Source organism: Platalea leucorodia (genome assembly GCF_965183815.1).
Source record: "Platalea leucorodia genome assembly, chromosome: 2".
NCBI classification, from domain to species: domain Eukaryota; kingdom Metazoa; phylum Chordata; class Aves; order Pelecaniformes; family Threskiornithidae; genus Platalea; species Platalea leucorodia.
Genome location: NC_138824.1, coordinates 99,509,374 through 99,529,584, shown reverse-complemented (window position 1 = coordinate 99,529,584; position 20,211 = coordinate 99,509,374). Strand labels below are relative to the sequence as shown.

Genomic DNA, 20,211 nt, shown 5'->3' with positions numbered 1-20,211 from the left:
CCCACCGAGCGGCTTCACCCGCCCCTCAGCGGTGCTACCGACCCCCCCCGCCGCCGCCGCCGCCGCCGCCCGCCCCTCCTGCCCGCAGCCCCCCCGCCCCGCCCGGCGAAGCCGCTCTGCCGCCTTCCTTTCGAGGTCACGGCCCGGCTAGGGGAGGAAACCGCACCCAGGACCCCCCCCCGGCAGCAGGAGGAGGAGGAAGGCGGAGGCGCCCAGCCGCGCTCCCTGCACCCCGGTACCGCGCGTCCGCCTCCCCGCCGGGCCGCATCCCGCACATGCGCGGTCAGAGAACGGCGGCCGCCCCGCCGGCTCCGCGCGCCCTCTCCGGCAGCCGGCGCATGCGCGGAGCCCGTGAGCTGGCGGCGGGCGGGAGCCGCCATCCGCTGGCCGCGCGTTGGCTGCGTCCCTTGACGTCAGGCGGTAACGCGCGGCGGCGGGGCTGGGCGGGCGGGGAGGAGCCGCCTCGGCCCGGCAGAGGGGAGCGGGGCGCGGCGCGGCGGGCGGCTGAGGCGGGGGCTGGTGAGTGAGGGGGCGGCGGCGGGCGCTGCCCTCCCGCCCCGTGCCGCGCCGAGCTGGTGACCCCCCTTCGGCGGTGGGGCTGGGTGCGGGAGGGTGACGCCGGGCTCTCTGGAGCCCCCGGCAGGGTGACGCCCGGCCCGGCCCGGCCCGGTCCGGTCCGGTTCGCCTGAGGCGGGGACCGGTGCTGTGACAGGCCACGGGAGGCGCGGCGCAGTCCCTCCGGGTCGCTGGAGCTCCTTGCCGCGGGGAGGACCGGGCAGGGGCAGAGCTGTCCCGGCGGGAAACATGGCAGTGGCGAGCCCCGGGGCTTCCGGGGTCTGACGGCGGCGGGGAGCCCGGCCGGCCCCCGCCGCGCCTCCGGCGGAGCTGTCGGGGCGGGACGGGCGGGAGAGGGCCGCGGGGGCTGGGCCGCTGGCTCTGCCAGCCGGGGCTGCCCGGGCGGCGTGTTTAACTCCGCTCTCCCGGGATGTGGCAGCAATTCCTGAGGTGCTGCCCCCTGACCCGGCTGGTAGAAACGGCCCTTCCCTCGCCTGCCTGCCCGCCAGGTGTGAGGGGGCGTGCAGGAGTGCTGTCAGGCGGCGGGGACTTAGAAGACTGACTAGCTTTTAACTGATGCTGTGAGAAAATAAGAACACGTCTTCCATGAAACTCTTGCAAAGTGTAATTTAATGTTGTGGTCATTTAAAGTCCTGGAAAGCACATGTTGTTTGCCTCTTGCCTTCCCCTCGTCTATTTCTCATAATCCTTTTCTTTCAGGATCATGTACCATGGGTGAACCTATATCCGAATCCGAGTTTGCAGCCTTGGCTTTTTATGCTGGTGATAAATCTTGCTGTGAATTGGTGAGTAGGTTTGAAACTAGATGAAAAACTTGCGAGGTGTTCCGGTGGGGTTTATAACCGGATCTGATCTACAGAGTAATTGGTAGTGTTGATCAATTCAAACTGCAAAGGTACCTTATGCCACTGTAAACTGGGGTGGAGCGTAGAGACTGTGTATCCTTTATCAGGCAAGTTTTACTGAATGCATATACAGCTATGTAAAACTAGACAGTGGTGCATGGTTCCTGTCAGCAGAACTTGACCAACCTGTTGGCCATGTATCCAGGCCATGCTTGGGATGATACACCTCAGAGTGACAGATTCCGTTCCTTTAGCTGCAAAGTAATCACAACTTAGTTCATGTAAGTTCAAGTCTGCAAATTAAGTGCAGTGTTTGCCCATTCTTTGTTCTTACAATTTTTTCTAGCTCTTTGTGCCCAATGAGGTCTGTGCTTATTTAGTTGTTTCTTTTATTGAATAAACTGTAGCACTCTTCTGTTTTAATACTTCCAAGAATGCTTTCCTTGACTCTTATTTTCTCCTTCTTGCTATGCTTAAGGAGTCTTAGAAAACACTGTGGTAGTTAATCTTTCTGCTACTTGGAGAGTTCAGTTATCAGTTATTTGTCTTAAGTGTTCCTGCTCCGAAATACAAACTAGCTGGCCTACTATTCCACTTCCTATGCAGAAATAAAAAGTACAGGTAAATTGAATTTCTTATTTGTAAAGCTGTATCTTTACAAGGGACCATTACCAGTAGAGTAGTGAGTCTCATTGGAAATTGTTTATATCAATAAATTCAATAAAGTTTTTTTTTTTTTTTTGTGTTGTGGACAATATAAATTACTTTAACAGTTGTGTTAGCATAAGATACTAGACGTTTTATCTCTTAAGGTGATATGTGTGCTGTCCTATGGGAAGAAAGCCCTTGATTTGGTGCAAGTGCTAAACCTTGGTTTTCAAGTTTGCTTCGGTGGGAATACCACCTTGGGCTTGATGTATAGAGGATGTATGTGTGTGGGGTATGTTGTTTGTTTTTTTTTTTTAAATATTGTAGCAAAATCCACCCTGTGGAGTGAAGGAGACCTTGAGTCATCTTTCAAGATTAACTGATTTTGAAATAATAGTTAATTTTTTTTCCTCTTTGTTATTGAGTGTCCTGGTCTGTTAAATATGTCCATGTTATAATAACTTGTTTTTGAGAGTAAGCCTTGATTTACGTGTAATGTTGTAATAGTTCAGAAACGCATGATTGCTTGTCATCGCCTTAGGTCAAGTTAGTAAGTCATCATTACACAGCATGCTAATATTTCCAGAAAGTCTGCCACTGAAAAGAAAAAAGGTCTGTTAAAGAAACTTTATGAAATATGTGTTTGGTAATTAGTTTGTTTTTATACTGTTCTCCAGTCATATTCAGAAATAGCTTTGCATTTCTTTGAAACGATAACGCAGCAATACATAGACATGATACGTGGTATGTATTAAATGACACATGTATAATGTTTGTTAAAATAACAGACTTTGTAGGGATCTGTGAAACAGGATGCAGTCATTTATTCTTCAGCTTGAGAGGCTCATATGGAGTACTATGTTTTAAACCCATTAAACCCATTGAAGTATTGATACAGTATACTGCCATGAAGTAGTAAATCAACCACTCCACTTATTTTGATATATATTTATTTATTTAAATATACATGCACTGACTGTCAAAACTTAATTATTATTTTTTGAAAACCTGTGTTGTCTTCTTAAACCTGTTTCCTTAGGTATTCTTGAACATTATATTGCTGCCTAGTACTGGATTTTGAGTTATTAATTTTTAGAATACTATTGTAGTGTGATTTAAAATATTGTTTAAACTAGTGAAAGTTTTCCGATCCATTCATAACTATTAATCTATGGACACTTTTTGAATGGATATGCAGGTAAACATTTTTTTTTCATAAGACAGAAACTAAAACATTGTGTTAAATAACTCTAGTAAACACGCTTTTTTCCCCTGTTTGTTTTTGTTTGCTTTGTTTGCTTCTTGGCTGTACTTAATGTGAATTATAAAGATTGGATCCAAAGGGGTTTGTCATTTGGTAGTGCAAAATACTGCAAACTTTAAGTTTCCTTGTTTTCCTCAGAAAGCCACTGGCAGAAGTGCAGAAACATGTAGGAGAATAGGGAATACCGATAGTATTTCATTCTTGGGGAAGTGGGATGGGGGAAAAAGCATGGGGTATTCACCCACCTCAGATTGGTCTTAGAAGATAATGAGATGCTGGTGAGCGTTGAATGAGCATTATTAACATTTTATAAAAAGCTTCTGTTCAGAATGAATAGGTACATAGAAATAATTTTCCTGTCTAGGTTCATGGTGTATGCATGAGTATTTTAGTTAATTACTAAATAATTATAGTTGATAATAGTTAATTAAATAACTTTAGTTAATTATTAATTATTTTGTTAATTAATGTGTCTGCATTAGTGTTTTAGTTTGGATCAGGAGAATGCTTTTGAAGCAAATATCCCAATTGTCTCTGTCTTTCGTGCTTTGGCTTATGTTGTGAAGAGGTCTTGGAGTGTGCTAGTGGGATTCACTGGGGATGAAACTAATCTAGAAGGTGCTTTTAAGAGTATAGGTAATGTGTATCAACCATGAATGGGTGCTCTGTCTATGGGACTAGATTTGAACCAATCTTTTTACTTTTAGTTTGAACTAAAACCCCTTGAAGAGCATATAATGTGAAAGTAGACTGCTCAGTACCAAATACTTTGCTTTATAGATTTGTTTCTTATTTGATCATGCTGCTTGCTTATGAAGATATAACCATAAACCATCTTTTATACTAGTCTAAATATGTTCAATAATCACCTTTTCTTGAGAAAAAGAATTGGTGACAGAACATAAAAATCACTTCCATTCCTTCCTTCCCCTGATGTAAACAGTCTATATTGGTTTAATATTTAGAAACAGTTGAGCAATCATTGCTTATAGTTAGTGTAACGCATTTGCAAGACGCGTAATATTAAAAAAATATGGTTATCTTTAGGGTCATGGAGTGTTTGTACAGCGATCGCCTCATAAGCCTAAAACAGGTACGTAAACTAAACCAATATTACCTAACTTTCTAATGCACTTTTTGTGTTGTGTTTGGATCTTTTGATTGCTATTTCACTTTTTTCTTTATTTTGTCTGAGTAAGTAGAAAATTATTATTTCTGGGAAGAAGTATTGGTATGTTCTTTTACACTGGAAGAATTCTCCTCTTTTTGTCCTAATGTAATGTGCAGAAGACTGCTATACGTTTGTGAGAACAGTGTGAATAGTCAATAATATGTATGTATATGCAGTCAATTAATGTTATGATGATGGAGATCTAAGGCTTGTGTTCATTACCTGTGTTTTAATTGTAGCTATTTTTTAGCTATATAGGTCTAAAGACACCTTCAAGTTGATCTTTGTAGGTAAAGTTTTGCAGTTATAATATTTAAAGAATTTTTTTTAGTAGTTGCAGAAAAGCAGGTGGCTCAAGAGTATGTCAAGTTCTTCAAAACTGTATTTGCTATACAAATGGTAACCTGTAATATATAGAAAACTCAGTAGAACACAGCCAGCTGTGTAAAATGAATTTTTGCATATATTCAGACTCTGAGATAATACTGCTTCTGCTCTGCGAGTATTTGATGCCACCTCAATAGTCTAATAAGGATTTTTACCTTTTAAGGACAGTCTCTGAGGGAAATAGATTATATTTTTGAAAGAGCCGTGCATCACACACATAATGGCCTCTGGAGAAGAAGGAACATTGCTGATCTTTTTGTACCATGTTGCTATGTGCCACACTACTCTGGATTTATTGTAGAAAATAATTAAATGGATACAGTTAGAAGAGGCTCATGTTTTATCTTGAAAATAGCATCCCTTATAGCCATTGAACAGCTCACAGCCCTTGTTAGGCTCCTCGTTTAGAGGCAGGCTGCATTTATTCATTTATAATGTATTATATAAATAAAATTCAGAACACAGGCAATTCTTTGGGCAAGGAATGTAAAGCCTCCCAGAAGGTCCCTATTCTTACCTCCATATAAATTCCCTCTCCATCTTCAATTTATAAAAAACTTCAAGTTGCCAGATATATTTAGAATGTTCAAATATTCTTGTTTTGGTTAGATAGTACTTAGGAATACAGTACGGAAATAACTGATATTTTTGAATGTTTATTTGGACTTCGATTACTTGTAATGCCTGAATTGTGTAGTCTAATTCCTACCTGTTTTCCTGAAGATGTTGATCCCTGTGAAGTGTGGTGCAGTCAGCCGGTTGACATATTAAGAGAATATTGCAACATTATTAAAATACGCATCTTTTGGCCTCTTCTCTTCAAAAGTGAAAGTAATTCTTTGGTAGCTGATTGGAGGTAAGAAATCAAGTTCTCAAAGTGATTTCATCAGCCTTTACATTTTTTTTTTTCATTACCTGTGAAAGATCATTGTATATTTTCAGTAGTGGTTAAACTGTCTGCAGGAATGTTTTTACCAGTGGGCTAAGTTAGTTAAGGTCAGAAGGCATAGTTCTTGACTATACAGAAGAAAATACTAAGAATGGGTTTCTGAAATTTGGAATCTAAGAGTGTATTTAAGTACTTAAATGGATGCCCTTTATTTCAAAAGTACCAAAAGCTTTGCAGCTCTTCCTGCTCCACCCCCTGCCCCCAAGGGGCTTGATTTGAGTTTGTAACCATGTTCTTGGTTAGATCTAATTACCATAAATATTACTAATTAAGACCATGTAACACTGTTATTTTTCTAAATAATAACTTGTTCTGTTTTTAAGCAGTTCACAGATTTTAGACCGGAATTGGAAGAGACTCTGTGATTTAGAGGTTTTGGAGGACCTCGTTGATTTAATTAAAAAAGTTGTTGTAAGTACTATATTTTAACTTTGTGTAAGTTTTAAAGTATAATAGGTTAATTAAATCTGTACCTTATGCAGCTTGGGATTATATTTTAAATCAGACATTTCCTTTTGCTGGAGTGAATAAATTGTCTGATAGTTGAGTTGCAGCTTTCTAGAAAGAAAGTGTGTCATAGGCTTTATGGGATAACTTATTAAAAATTTGCAGAGTCAATAATACAGTTGACTGGGGCCCTTGTAAATTGCTAAGAAAGTAAGTTGTATCAGTGAGAAAAACAGCACCATTCCTGGATGAACAAGTTAAATTCTTTTTTTCCCACTCAGTTATTTTTTTCCTCATTCAACAGATGATATTTAAAATTTGCTATTGTTGCTGTCTTAAAACAGAAACATAACAGTGCAGAGGAGAGAGTGATATAAGAAATGTTCTCAGCAGCTGAAGGGAAGAGATCTTATTATTTTTTTTTAATTTAGGTATGACACGTTTTTAAAAAATTTGTTTGTTGAAATTCTGTGCTGTCGTGGTTTAATCCCATCTGGCAACTGAGCACCATACAGCTGCTTGCTCACTCCCCATCCCGGTGGGATGGGGGAGAGAATCAGAAGAGTAGAAGTGAAAAAAAAACCCTTGTGGGTTGAGATAAGAACAGTTTAATAATTGAAATAAAATAGGACAAAATAGTAACAATAATAATAATAATAATAGAATATACAAAGCAAGTGATGCACAATGCAGTTGCTCGCCACCTGCCGACCAATGCCCAGCCAGTCCCTGAGCAGCAGCCCCCTGGCCAGCTTTCCCCCAGTTTATATACGAGCGTGATGTCATATGGTATGGAACAGCCCTTTGGCCAGTTTGGGTCAGCTGTCCTGGCTGTGCCCCCTCCCAGCTTCTTGTGCACCCCCAGCCTTCTCTGTCAGTAGAGCATGAAAAGCTCAGAAGTCCTTCACTTAGTGTAAGCACTGCTTAGCAACAGCTAAAACAGCAGTGTGTTACCAACATTATTCTCATACTAAATCCAAAACACAGCACTGTACCAGCTACTAGGAAGAAAATTAGCTCTATCCCAGCCAAAACCAGGACATGTGCTCAACCCGAAGCTACGCTTTTCCAGTCCACCTTACTGTTATGACTTTCTATGATTAGGTATTCATGTACTATATTGATCTTGCAGATTCATACTTCCTTGTGCTCTTTTTGCTGCTTCCTCCTTCAGGCTGAGTGCTCTGTTTTCACCTCCTTGTACTTCAGGATGTCCCTGCAGTTTTTCCGTTTTGTCTCATGTGATGGGTTCTTTGTGCTGTTTCCTTCTCTGGTAGTCTCCCATTCGATCTTTATACGAGAGGATCTGTGCATATTCCCATTTCCCTGTTTACCTCTGCTTCCCTCTTCTTACTTCTTCAGCCTATATCTCCTTCTCCATGTAAAAGATTGTATATCCGATAGTAAAATTTATTTGGAGGAGCAGAAGATCTCGGGAGAGGAAGTACTGTTGTTTTGGATGGTTTTCATTGGATGTATCAGCTGGTTCTTTGGTATGTAGTTAACTGCAGAAGTGGTTAAAGTGACTGACTTTCCTAATCAGATGTCACAGCATCCATGCATTCTCTATTTCCACATCAACGTTTATTTATTTTTCAACAAAAATGGTAGGGGATTTGCTGCTGAATACAAGAATACTTCCCGAAACTTTGAAATGGACCAGAGGAACTGTCCAAATGATACTGCATTCAAACAGAACAGAAAATGTTATTGAGTTGAACCTGAGCAGATAGAAACTAAAGTTATCAGACCTTAATAACTTGGTTTTATTTGTTTTCTATCCCTCTTCCAGAATGTTCCACCATTTATCGGTGGCATACTGAGAATTGGCAGCAGAATAGAAAATGTAAGTTTCTCGAATTGTTTTTAATAGGAATGCTGCTTTATGTGTGAATACAAACAAAATATTTGTACAAATATCCAAAACTTTAAAATGATTGCATAAATAAATTAAGTCTGTAGTTTTTGGAATGGGTAGTATATAGGACTGGAATTGCCAGTTGTTGGAACTCTGAGCCACAAAACAAAATGTGTGTGTGACAGGAACTGTGAAATAAATATTGTCTGTGTAAGAAGACCAAAACGAGTGAGAACTTTGGGGGTAGTTCACATGCTGAAAATAAATGGTTTCTCTTGGAGGTTGCTACTGCAGTGTGGTCGGGTGGGTTTAGGTTGTGCAGCTGGAGCCCAGGTCAGCCCCCCCAGTATCCACTTCGGTACCTGCTGGTGGCTTTCCTTGTTGCTTTCTTCCAGATTTGCCATTTCTTGTTGAAGGTTATTCCTTTGAGATGTCTCAATGAGGTTCATTTTTTTATGTTTGGTAATGCATTTTTATACACTGCTCTTTATTTTCCTTGGTTTGCAGGTTCGAATGACATATGATTTTACTACATATAGTATGTTTTGTTGTCTCACAACCTCTAGAAAGTTGCTTTTTCTAATCAGGCTTGTCACTTCACACTGAAACAATTTTGTTTGCAGTCATCAAAAAGAAGTTTCTAAATCAAATTCTGTAATTTGAATCGCTCCCCTGTCTCCTGTTGAAAGAATGACTGTTTTCATTTTGTGAATATGCTGTATTGTGCTGTGCTTGAGTTAGCCAGATATTTACATTGGTGAGCTGTTGTCTATTTCAAAGGCTAACAAATCAGGAACAAGTGCATAGCGTAAGTGCTACAGTAATAGTGTCTGTTATATTTACATGGAATGCTTCCACTATATTGCCAGTGAGCTGTTGGTTTGTGTGGTGTGTGTTGTTTTTGTTTTAAGACCTTGCTTTGTATAGAAATAGAGTTACCATTTTTTTTCTTTATTTTCCTTTTCTTCAATTGAAATAGGGCGTCTTTGATGTTGGGGATGCACTTGATTGGGTCAGATACACAGGTGATGTCAGTATTCTGCAGAGGCTGGAGAAACTTGGTGATTTTGGTTGGATCTATCTTGAAATTTTCTTTGCTGAATGTAAGTATGAACACTTTTGAAGAAACAACGGTGGAAAGTCACCTGTGTTGTAGTTATGACATAGTTAATGTTTGTATTCATTTCGTTAGTCTGGAAGTGATTGGAAGAGTGACTGGAAAAATAGTGGCGGTGTGGGGTTTTTTCTTGGTTTTATTTTGCTTATTTGAACGAGCTTATTCTTCCTTGAATCTCTGGATGCGGGTCATATTTACAGTGCATGTGCTCTTTCCGAACAGGAGTTCAGAACGTTTTTTCACTTTGGTGTCCATTATGGGCTGTATGTGTGCCCTGTATTCCTTTAACTTAGGGTTAAATTGAAAGTTGCCTGAAATATTATGTGGGTCTTTCTGTTAAATGTTTGGCAGAGGATTTTGTCAAAATATTGAAATGCTAGTCATATTTCAAAAATTAGCTTATGTAGCTCATGGGAGTTACCATAAGATATTAACACTAGCAGCAGAACTGCTGCTGAAATGACAAAAAGTTCCCAGGCCTGCTGTTTTTGACGTGTGTTAAATGACTTGGATTCTGGTCTTACTTTTTGCATGTACGCATTCAAATTCAGCTGTTGCAGTACGTAACGGAGGTAGAAATTGGTACCTAACTATAAAAAGATTCTTCTCCTTACATGGAAGTTCAAAGTACAAGTTCTTTAAATTACAAATCTCTACAGATCTTTAAAATGTGAATTCTTTAAAAAACAATTGAGTTCCAATTGATTGCTTGAAATTGGGCAAGTGCTTAAATGTTTTACAGTCTGCAGCCAGTTATTTTGGGCTTACCTAATAATAAATAATTCCTTTTCTTTTGAACATTTCTGTTGCTTAATTTGTTTCTGTTATTTAGTTTGTATGTCAAATTTTGCTTCCAGTCAGAAAGAGCTTGATTCTTAGCAGCAGAAGGTAAACCCTGCTTCTTGTCTCTGGTAACTTCTTCATGCGCTGTATTTTTCTGAATTTTGTCTGCAGGCAAACGTTATATTACTAAAGTTGCTTTGGAAGATTGTAATTTAGTTGAAGAATTTAAAGCTGTGACCTGTGAAAACTGTAGGAAGGTGAGAGAAGACATCAGAATGTATTTGTGCTTTTCTTTTTTTGTTGTTGTTTTTTTGTTTTTTTTTTTAGTGATCGAAGATTGTAAAAATGACCAGATGATCAAAGAAAAAGGTTTCAAAAGCTTGAGTGAGCAATTCTCTTGACATAGTTAACTTGAGAGATCCTGGCCTAATAAACAGAACATTAGTTGTTTATGTTGCCAGTGCACATTGGAGAGTGTTCCCCTTCTCACCCCCCAAAAAAACTCAAGGAAATGCAGTTAATATTGATAGACGATTGTTCAACTTGATCCTTTTAAAACAGAAATAATTGAGAAATAATTCTCAAATTCTTTGCCATGTGTTCCTTTAGTGTAGGTGTTTGGGTTTTTTTCTGTAGGAGTCTCCTTAATTCCTGTGTCTTCCTTGCTACAGTTCCATAGTTCAGGAGCTATGCTGAAAGGCACAGAGTAGGGAGCTGATTGAGCTGTGCTGTACTCGGACTACTTTGCTATTTGACACATGCTCACTTCTGATGATGACTATATTATGGAACCCAGGAGAGCTTCTGAGTTAGGCTTGCTTTTTAATTATTGTTCATTATATTCTTGTCTGCATAATACTTTTATTTGTACACTTGTAAGCTTATTAATTGCAATGAATTAAAAGTATTAGATTAGAACTAATAGCGCATACGTAACATTCTGTTTTTACAAGCATAAAAACTTAGCTGCCTCTTGTCAAATGTTTTCTTTACTTCTCATTGCAACTGAGTTCAATTACAGTGGTTGCCGAATTGTTTTTTCTTGATTTCACAGAACAGTGAATCTATGAAACAGAAAGGAAATGAGGAATTTTCCCAAGGAAACTTTGATCGTGCTATAATGTCATATACTAAAGCCATAGAGTTTTGGTAAGAACTAAACTGGTTAACTAGATTGTGTTATATCATATGTATTCAGCTTATTCAGATTTGTCCTGATTTTGTATAGTTTGAGCCACTATAAGGCACTCTACTTAAAGGCCAAATGATACATAATTTTAAAAAAAAAAAAGCTACTTAACACACTTTTTGTTTTATTTTATTTCTTGTTACTAGTGGTTGTTTGCACTTTTACTGCCCCAAAGATCCTGTTAGAGCTTAAAGCTGATTTAAAATGACTAACAGTGAGTATAGTAAACCTAAAAGGAAATAAGTTATTTGGCATGAACATCCACTTGTGGTATCATCCCTCCTAAATACTCTTCCAGCAGAACAGTGTGACCAACTGTTGCGAAGATTTATCATCTCAGCTGTAGTGCAGAACTAGTGAACAAGAACAATTTTTTTTTTTTTCAAGTATCTGCTCTTGGCAACTCTGTACGCAACAGGCTTAATTTCCTTTTGTAAGTCTTGTTTCATTTCTTCCCAAAATTCATTTGCTGAAAGGCTTTGGAGACTTTCCTGGGCTCTATAAAGCGGCAGGGAGACAGAGATTAAATGAGAATTTATACCCTGTGCATATAGAGCATTTGCCCCCTTCCCGTAGTCCGCACATAACGTGAATGAGCTACAGAACGCTGGTTGGGTGTAATTGCTGCTTGTGTTGTGGTCGTACAAATGCTGCTTTTACAAGTTCTGGTGTCTATGAAATATGATTAAATTCATAAAGTCCCACCTTTCATAAAAATTGATTGTGCAAACTGTTTGATTTTTTTCATTTTTAAGTCTGTGGCTTTATAATTGTGCAGTTGAAAGGATTAGCATTTTGTTGATGTCTTGCTTCAGGTTTTATGTCACGTAGTAGGATACATTTCAATCCCAAATTCAAGCTGATTTCAGCCTCCCTGAAGAGTTGGGCAGGCTGACCTTGGTCAAGTGACTGTATCTGAGATGATTGAGCAGGCTAAGAAGGCTTTGCTCAGGGTAGCTGATGAGGGGGGAGGAAGGAGCAGAATTCAATGAAAGCAAAGGAAATTCCATGGCTTAGGAAGAGCAAAGGAAGTCTCATGGTTTCCAGGGGCTGTAGAGCTGAGCTGTTGTTACAGCTATTCGTTAGAAATTGTTCTTTGTCCTAAAGACCCTGCTGGAAGGTGAATGATAGCTCACGGACGTCTAGCAGCTTAGGGAATCCTTCTTCATCTGCTCTGTGCACTGTCTTCCCTTTCTCATTCTCCCAGTGTGAGCTGCCTTTGATCTGCTTCATCATCACACTCTTTCCCTAACTAGCTGCATCCTCCCTTGGCTTCCTTTCAAGTGGTTGCTGGATTACATATACCAATTCCCCCTCTCTCATTCTCCATTAGGTATGTCGAGGGCAATGCTTTAGCTCTTTCGAACTGCTGCTTAGTCTGCCCAGTCAGGCAGAGAGTTATGAAAAAGTTGTAGACCCGGTGATCCAGAAGTGTTCATTAGATGTCTGATTTAATTACGTCTTCAAAGTTAAGAATTCCAGAACAAAATAAAATGGGATGTAGCTCAGTTGAGCTAGCTTTTCCATGCTTCACACCTTTATTTTTTTTTTTGTTCTCAGTAGGCTGAGAGTGATTTTAATTGGTTGGAAGCTGCATTAGCGGGCCCAAATCTTACAAATTATAACATAATTAAAACTAATATTCTCAGTGACTCAACTTGTAAATCAACGGGACTATACAAAGAAGCTTGTATATAATTGTTGGTGCTTGCAGACAATTATTGTGAAAACTTTTTTTTTTTCTCCTTAAGATTTTCAAAAGTAATATATGTTACTAACTTTTCATTTTTATTTTTTTTTAAGTCCTGCAAACCATCTTCTGTATGGAAACCGAGCTCTTTGTTTAATTCTCACAAGGCAGTACAAGTAAGTAACCCCTTGTTTATAATCTGAAATGTGGTGATCTGCAGTTAAAAATTGGCAATATACTTAGGAAAATAGTATTTTTAAAACTTCAGTATATAGTAACTGTGATGTTACTACCTCAGAAAACTGATATTAAGAAAAAATATGAATAATATTAGCTGTATCTGCTGGCAGTATGTAATACCATTGAAAATTTGTGTGTGTGTTATACAACAAGAAAAAAAAATCTCAGTACCAGTGAGTATTGTGATTTTTGTTAAACCCTTTGAAGAACAGATCAGTGTGGGTATGCGGGTTAGTTTCTTTAATCGAGTTAAGCTAAAAATCTTGTTTATGGGCAGGGTGGATGTATACCTTTAATGTAAAGCCAACCCAAAAATTTATTGTTAGCATAATTGAAGTCTTAAGGGTCTAGTTGTTATTAGTCCAGATCCAATTGTTGAAATAAAAAGAAATAATAACAATCTAATTAAAATTGGTATCCACATGATTCTTAGTTTCTGCCCATTTTCCTGGTGTTATGCTCACCCCTCCACCATTCCTCTGGGTACTAAAGTCGGCAGTTCCATCACTGTAGCAGCGGGGTTAGAGAACTGTCAGCGTGCGTGCGGAGTCTTTCTCCAGGAGGACAGTGATGTTCCTGCTGATGGTTTCTTCTTCCTCACTCTAGGATCCACCTGGGGTCGCTTTTGTGTTTGCTAACCTGCTGTTACACCTTTGCTCTCTGTCCTTGTTGGTCTGCAGCTCCATGTTACATCTGAGGTTATGATACGTGGCACTTTTAATGGATGTTACTTTTTCTTTGTTACTCTTAAAGTTATATTTGTTCAGGTCTGGCATGTCTTTAACTGACCATTGGTGAATTGTTTATACCCATGGGGTCTCCAGTGCTAAGATTGTACCCCATCTCTTGTCGTCTCGTACCTGTACTCCTTTATGTTGCATCCTGCGTCTCCACTTCTGAAGGCTGTCATATCAGGCTTGTATTCCTTTACAGGACATCATCCTTTCGGAGTCATGAATACCTTATTCCATCTAAATCTATGGTTGTACCATACAAAGATAAACAAAAGTAGAACAAATTAGCCATAGACACCCAGTCAGTTAGAGAAATTGATGTCACAGTTAAACCAAGTAAAAGGAAACTGCAGGCAGGTGAAGCTGCAGTTCAGGCTGAGCAAGACCAAGAAGCCTCAGTCCTGAGGTTCTGCACACTCAGTACAGAGCTTATGGCCTGCTACTGGTGGTGGCAATACTGAATTACAGGACTGTGCAGTTACATAGCGTTCTCCAGATCATCTCCAGAGTTCATGGCTTTATCCAAGGCGCGTGTCTTCCTCCCATTTTCAGAGGCTCATGAGAGGCAGTGGTCATATTCCCTCCCAGGCTTTGATGCGGGACAGGAGCTTTCAGGGCAGCTCGACCTCGTGTCCTGATGTTTTGACAGTGCTCGGCGGTAACTTTCCTAGCACTGCACCAGGCTGTCGAAAGGTGGCACCGGAGACAGGACCGGGTGGGTGAAAACAAAGCCTAACAGCACACACCAGAGAACAAGACAAGTGCTTCATTTTTTTCTGATCTTTTCAACTGCTTTTGTAATATTTTAGTATCTTGAGGTTCTGTACCCCACTGTCTATCTTTTCCTCAAGCATTTTTTCCTTGTGTTGGCTTCCTTTGCAATATGAATCTGGTGCAATTTCTCCCATTCTAATCACTAGTTCTGTTGTGTTTTTTTTTATTACAAATTTCTTTAAATGTATTGCCACATCTTTAAATTCTGCCATTACTGCCTGGGGTTCCTCTGGTTTGGGGGGGGATTTTTTTTGTTCTAACTTGCTTTAATTTCACTGAATTAGTTCTTCCTGAAATCTCTGAAGAATTTTATTGCGTAAAACATGTTCCTTGTCTTGAAATTATTGTCCCTTTCAGGCTTTTCTTTAGTATTCAGATTTCATAACCACAGAGCATTTCATTCTCCTCCTTCAGATCCCTCTGTATGAGCTTTTCTGCTATAAGGGTTACAAAAAACAGTGGTAGTGACGAGGCAATTTATGAACACTTTCATGTGAAACAAGGTTTTTTTTCCATATTCCTTCCCTTTGTGGAGGTGGAATAGTTGACACCTCATAGGCCTTTGCAGGCCTCTGAAGTTAGCTCTCGCTGCAGACATTTTCTAAAGGCCTCAGTGAGTCAGCATGACCCAGCTATCAAAGGAATGAGTTATTTGTAAGCTTCATCATCGGAAGTAATCCATATGTGGCCACTCTGTTGTAATTTACTACATCCTGACACATAGCTGTAGTTCAGTGAAGAATGAGTGGTATATCCCAAAGGTATATAAACTCTGTAACTGCCCGCTTTGGGCAACATTGCTTTCAGCAGAGGCCGTCGCTGCTGCTCTGTGTTCTCTCCTGTAGCTGTAGGGATAGTCTGCTGCTCTTCTGACCTGACCAAAATTGTAATTCTGGTTATTGCACAACACCTTGTACGTAAGAAGTCAGAGTTGGGTGTGTTCTTCAGGCTTCAGTTGTTGGTAGTTTTGGAGGTTCCTGTCTTTCAGTGCTTAGAAGTTAATACTTGCACCCTCAAATCTCTAGATATGGTTATGTAACTACTCTCTAATATAATTTTTTGTCAAGATATTTAGGTTTGGTATTCAGGCTTTTTTTATTAAGGCTTTGCTTTTTAAAGGAACATTTCGTTAGAACCCAGTTAAGGGGTAGGTACATATGCAAAAATGCTGGAAAACCTAGTAGGTAGGGGGAGGCAATAAATATCTGATGGGTGAAATAGTTGAGACTGCAACATTTTAACGCAGGTAAGTTTCAGCTAAGAAGTGTTATCTGACCATGCCTTTACACAGGTGAATGAACTATTCTTTTATTTACTTTGTATTTTTATAGTGGCTTGTACATCTGGTCCGTAGATGTTTCTGAAGTATAAATAATAAATACCTGTTCTTTTTCCCTCGCTTCTCTAAGGAGAGCCCTTGCTGATGGAAAAAGAGCCACTATTTTGAAGCCTAATTGGCCAAAGGTTAGTTTCATATACATTTCAAAATTGCCTTTTGTTGTACTGTAAACCAACATAAGAACCCAGAGTCTTAATTACAGGTTTGACCCAGGTAGATGTGACATGTTCTCATCTGCATTTAGCAGTAATGAGAGTAGAATGAACACAGTACCTTGTGGACTAAGAATTGTGCTTCAGTCAGCCAAGTACATAGTTTGCTTGTATTTTTATATTAAAAATGTTATTTTGACATGTTTGTAAGTGTTGTTACATGGTGTTCTGCATGTATAAAGACAAAATAAAACATTTATTACGTTGTTGTGCTATGTTATCACAATGCTTTAAAAAGCATATACATAGTCCTTGCAATAAAAAAATCCTGATTAATGACCAACATGTATTTCCCAATATTCTTGGTCTAAAGAAGAAGAAAAAAGGGATAATTACAAAATTGCAAAGTAGTAGTTGAGATTAGGGGAAAAAGCTAATTTCTTCTTTTCCAAAGCCAGAGGCTAAATGCTGCTCCCGGTGAATTATCTTTCTGTTTCAGTGTGCTGAGTAGTTGAAACCTTTGATTATTTGTCATTTGACCTGGAACAGGTGGAGCAGATAACTTTTGAGTATGTTAAATTTTACTTTGTATTGTCTGCCGCAGCTGTTTTGGATATAAATTGTTTTCTTATTTGTGTGAATGAAGCTTGAAATTCAAACTTATGTCCATGTAGGGTCACTACCACTTCTGTAAGGCGCTGTCATTACTGGGGGAACACGAACTGGCTTTGAAAGCTAATGAGAGAGCTCAGGAACTATGCAAGAATATTCTTGATGGACTTAAGGATCTTATTCAACAAAATGACAAGTTAAAGAAGACATTAGAAGAAATGAATGGTAACCTTTTCTGATTTCAAGATCTACCTATGTTCAACATAAGAGAATTCCTTCATTGGTAACTTTCCTTTGAAACTAGCTAATTCCTTTTTTTTTGTTTTTCCTTTCCTATATAATTTTCTATAGGTATTAAACAACATAAACAGAAACCAAAGAAGTCAATTCTTGAGAAAAAGTAAGCAAGTGTCAAGTTTGCTTTTTTTTTTTTTTTAAATTAGCAATGCTTAGTATAAGATTTAAGTAATACATAGCATAGATATTACTTAAACTTTGTTATCTGTCAGTAAATAAAAATGGAAGGAATAAACGTACCAGAACTGCAACCAGAGTGCAGTCTAGGAGTAAAGAGGACTTTTAGGAACTCAATATGCTATCTTGAGATGTGTTCCACTTCCAAGCAGTTTCCTTCATCGTTAAGTTTTACCAATGTTGGAAGTAACAGGAAACATTTACATTTTAATGTTTTTTGTCCTCCCAACTTGAAGTACTTTGCTGTTGAGGAAATTTAGTGCCTGAAAATGTCAGTGCAATCAGACGTACTTTTTTGTGTTAACTTTGCTATATAAAGTGCGCTAGGAGATTAATCTGATTTGAAGAACTGAATGCTAGCAAATGCATTTTGGCAATGGTAAAAATGAATGTGTATCCTCAGTTGTAGGAACTTGGTTTTGCCACATCTATTCTGTGCTTTTGCCTTGCCCAGAAAGAGCAAGAGAGATTCCGTATTCATGGATTCAGCTAAGTTACAATATCTGCTGTAACTTGTATTAAACATTTTTCTGAAAGATCTTTTTGATTTTTATTGGTCTGCTTGTAGTGATGTGCTGTCTATCATTCTAAAACAGTACAGGAAGTAAACTACTAAGCAGCTTTTTGTAAATCTGTAAATTCTGGAGGAACTAAATTTGTTTCCCTTCTATATTGCACAAGTAAAATGTGGCCTTGGGCAAGATTGATTTTTTTTTTTTTTAAATTAATTACCATGATTATCTATTAAAAAAAAATGCAGTAATTCAGTTCCTCTCCCTTTTATAGAAAATGGTGCTTTTGTTTGTTGTTATATTTTTGCACAGCCTTGGACTGTGCAATTTCAAGGTATAAAAAAATGGCTGTTTGATCAAATCCTTTAAATATGCTTACGCCGTTACAATTTTATGAAGGGTAGACTTCTTGTATTCATCTTTGGTTTTTTCATGATACATGTATGGTATGTGTACGGGGAAAAGACATCAACATTGGAAGAACTAGCGTTCTCTCTTTTTACATATCAGAGACTGCAGTTCTTCAGAATCTCATTTAATAATCTCTCAAGAACAAAAAGAAATAGAAAAAGACAGAAAGAGAACCCAATCTGATCCTAAAGATCATCATTGTCATCAAAAACATGATACCAGGGTAAGTTATGCTACAGCTATCATTACAAGACTAACAGTGTGTTGATTTTCATCGTCCTGGAATGTGTTATTTAATGGTGTGGCTGAAATTTTGCAGCCACTGTGTTTTAATAATTGTGTACTTTCTCAGCAAAGTGCACTTTTCCTGTAATACTTAGCTACCAAATCTGCGTTCAGAACTTTGGATTTGAAAGGAGGTGGCTGCTTGAATGAGAAGGTGGAGGCTGTATGTGGTGAGAAGGAGAGGGGTCTCTTCAGGCTTACTGAAAGTGGGACTGAAGTCATATCTGATTTAATCCACTGTCCAGTCCTACCTGTCAATGTGCATTCAGATGTGGGCTTCCCTTTGGCTTTAGGAGAGGATTCAGTTAACGCATACTGGTGTAATGGAGTTCAGTGGAAGATGCTTTAGCCAACGTTAATTCGTATACAGGGCTTTTGCTATACTGGAGCATCATGTTGCACTGATATTGTGACGTTAAGGTATTTGCATGGTTATTGGTTATTTGCAATTATGGTTATTTGCAATTATTTTCATGCTCTGTAAACAGATTTCTTTCATAAGGGAAAAACGTTAGTTAAATAGTGTGCTTAACTGGATTGTATTTAAAACTAGGGTTTTGTGGTTCTCAAATATCTGTTTGGCTTGTGTTTAAAATGAGTGTAGTATAGTGCTAAAATGCAAGATGGATTCGTGTTATTTTAGTAGCCCTTTGTAATTGTTTAGATTCATTCTTTCAATTTAAAAGACAGTTTACAAGCGTAAACATTCTACTAGATGACTTTTGTTAAATTTTTTGATGAGGAAGGCTTAAAAGAGAAAGTGAAGCTGTTGTGGGGGAGATTTAGACTGCTTAAAGAACCACTGCCAAAGGTAGCAGCAAAAGTGGTTTTATTGAAGTAAGATGTTGTAAAAGTGAGGCTTAACAGAGTCCGATGGCAAGGTTCAATCTATTGCTCTACTGCACAGAGGGTATGATAATTCAAAGTTACCAATACAAGATCTTAATGCCCTATGATACAAGGTTATGTGTGATATTGGTCATTTACCAAAGATACGCAGTTGGTAAGGGGTCTCTCAAGCTTGAGGAGTAACCTTGAGAGGTGTCCCAACTTAAGGCGAGTTCATCACCGTGCTGCCAGCTACTTAGGAGGGAGAGCTCAAAAAAAAAAAGCTCACTTGGGCTGTCACATTTATGGAATAACGTGGTTGGCTCATAGTCAAATTATGTGCAATGGAAAAGGTAAGCATGAGACTCCTTATACGGACAACTGAGGGCAGTCAGGCACTGGAACAGGCTGCCCAGGGAAGTGGTTTGGTCCCCATCCCTGGAAGTATTTAAAAGACAGGTAGATGTAGTGCTTAGGGACGTAGTTTAGTGATGGACTTGGCAGTGCTAGGTTAACGGTTGATGATCTTAAGGGTCTTTTCCAACCTAAACAATTCATGATTCTATAACTTCCTTTGTTCCTTGACTAAATCAGTTTTGGAAGAACCATCTGCTATGTATGTGTTAATTGCATGATCGATGTTCCGGTTTCCAAGCTCATATACATCAAAGCTCACCGTGTCACCCTGTCCCTGTGTGGGTTTTCAAAGAACAGGTTGGAACTAGAGAAGTTCACGGCCTGGTCGTGGCCTAGACCTTTACCTCCTTTGGAGCCTGAACCAAACTACCGCTAGTTTGGTCAAGGAGTCGAGTCCATCCATCACAGAAGCTTAATAGAGTAAACTTTTTGTTCTCGGTTCATGGTTGACTTTTGTTCCTGAAAAATAATTAAACTAAGGATACGTGTTAGTGAAGAGTGACCAAAGA

The 20,211-nt window shown here is 39.2% G+C and overlaps 1 protein-coding gene across 5 annotated transcripts in view; it reads left to right on the top strand.

Annotated features, from left to right (window-relative positions):
• Positions 1-455: 455 nt before the first annotated feature.
• The window catches only part of TTC3 (tetratricopeptide repeat domain 3), a 64,464-nt gene continuing 44,708 nt past the window's right edge, over positions 456-20,211 (top strand). For 3 of the 5 annotated variants that reach the window (XM_082304406.1, XM_082304405.1, XM_082304403.1), the window contains exons 1-14: positions 456-519; positions 1,276-1,361; positions 4,381-4,426; positions 5,615-5,747; positions 6,164-6,251; positions 8,080-8,133; positions 9,125-9,248; positions 10,217-10,302; positions 11,100-11,194; positions 13,038-13,100; positions 16,082-16,136; positions 16,838-17,000; positions 17,127-17,175; positions 18,272-18,395. In XM_082304406.1, coding sequence (XP_082160532.1) covers positions 1,287-1,361; positions 4,381-4,426; positions 5,615-5,747; positions 6,164-6,251; positions 8,080-8,133; positions 9,125-9,248; positions 10,217-10,302; positions 11,100-11,194; positions 13,038-13,100; positions 16,082-16,136; positions 16,838-17,000; positions 17,127-17,175; positions 18,272-18,395 — 1,155 coding nt within the window. In that variant the 5' untranslated portion in view covers positions 456-519; positions 1,276-1,286. Of the gene's footprint in view, positions 520-1,275; positions 1,362-4,380; positions 4,427-5,614; positions 5,748-6,163; positions 6,252-8,079; positions 8,134-9,124; positions 9,249-10,216; positions 10,303-11,099; positions 11,195-13,037; positions 13,101-16,081; positions 16,137-16,837; positions 17,001-17,126; positions 17,176-18,271; positions 18,396-20,211 lie in introns of those variants that run through there. The other 2 variants (XM_082304404.1, XM_082304407.1) reach the window with 2 other exon arrangements.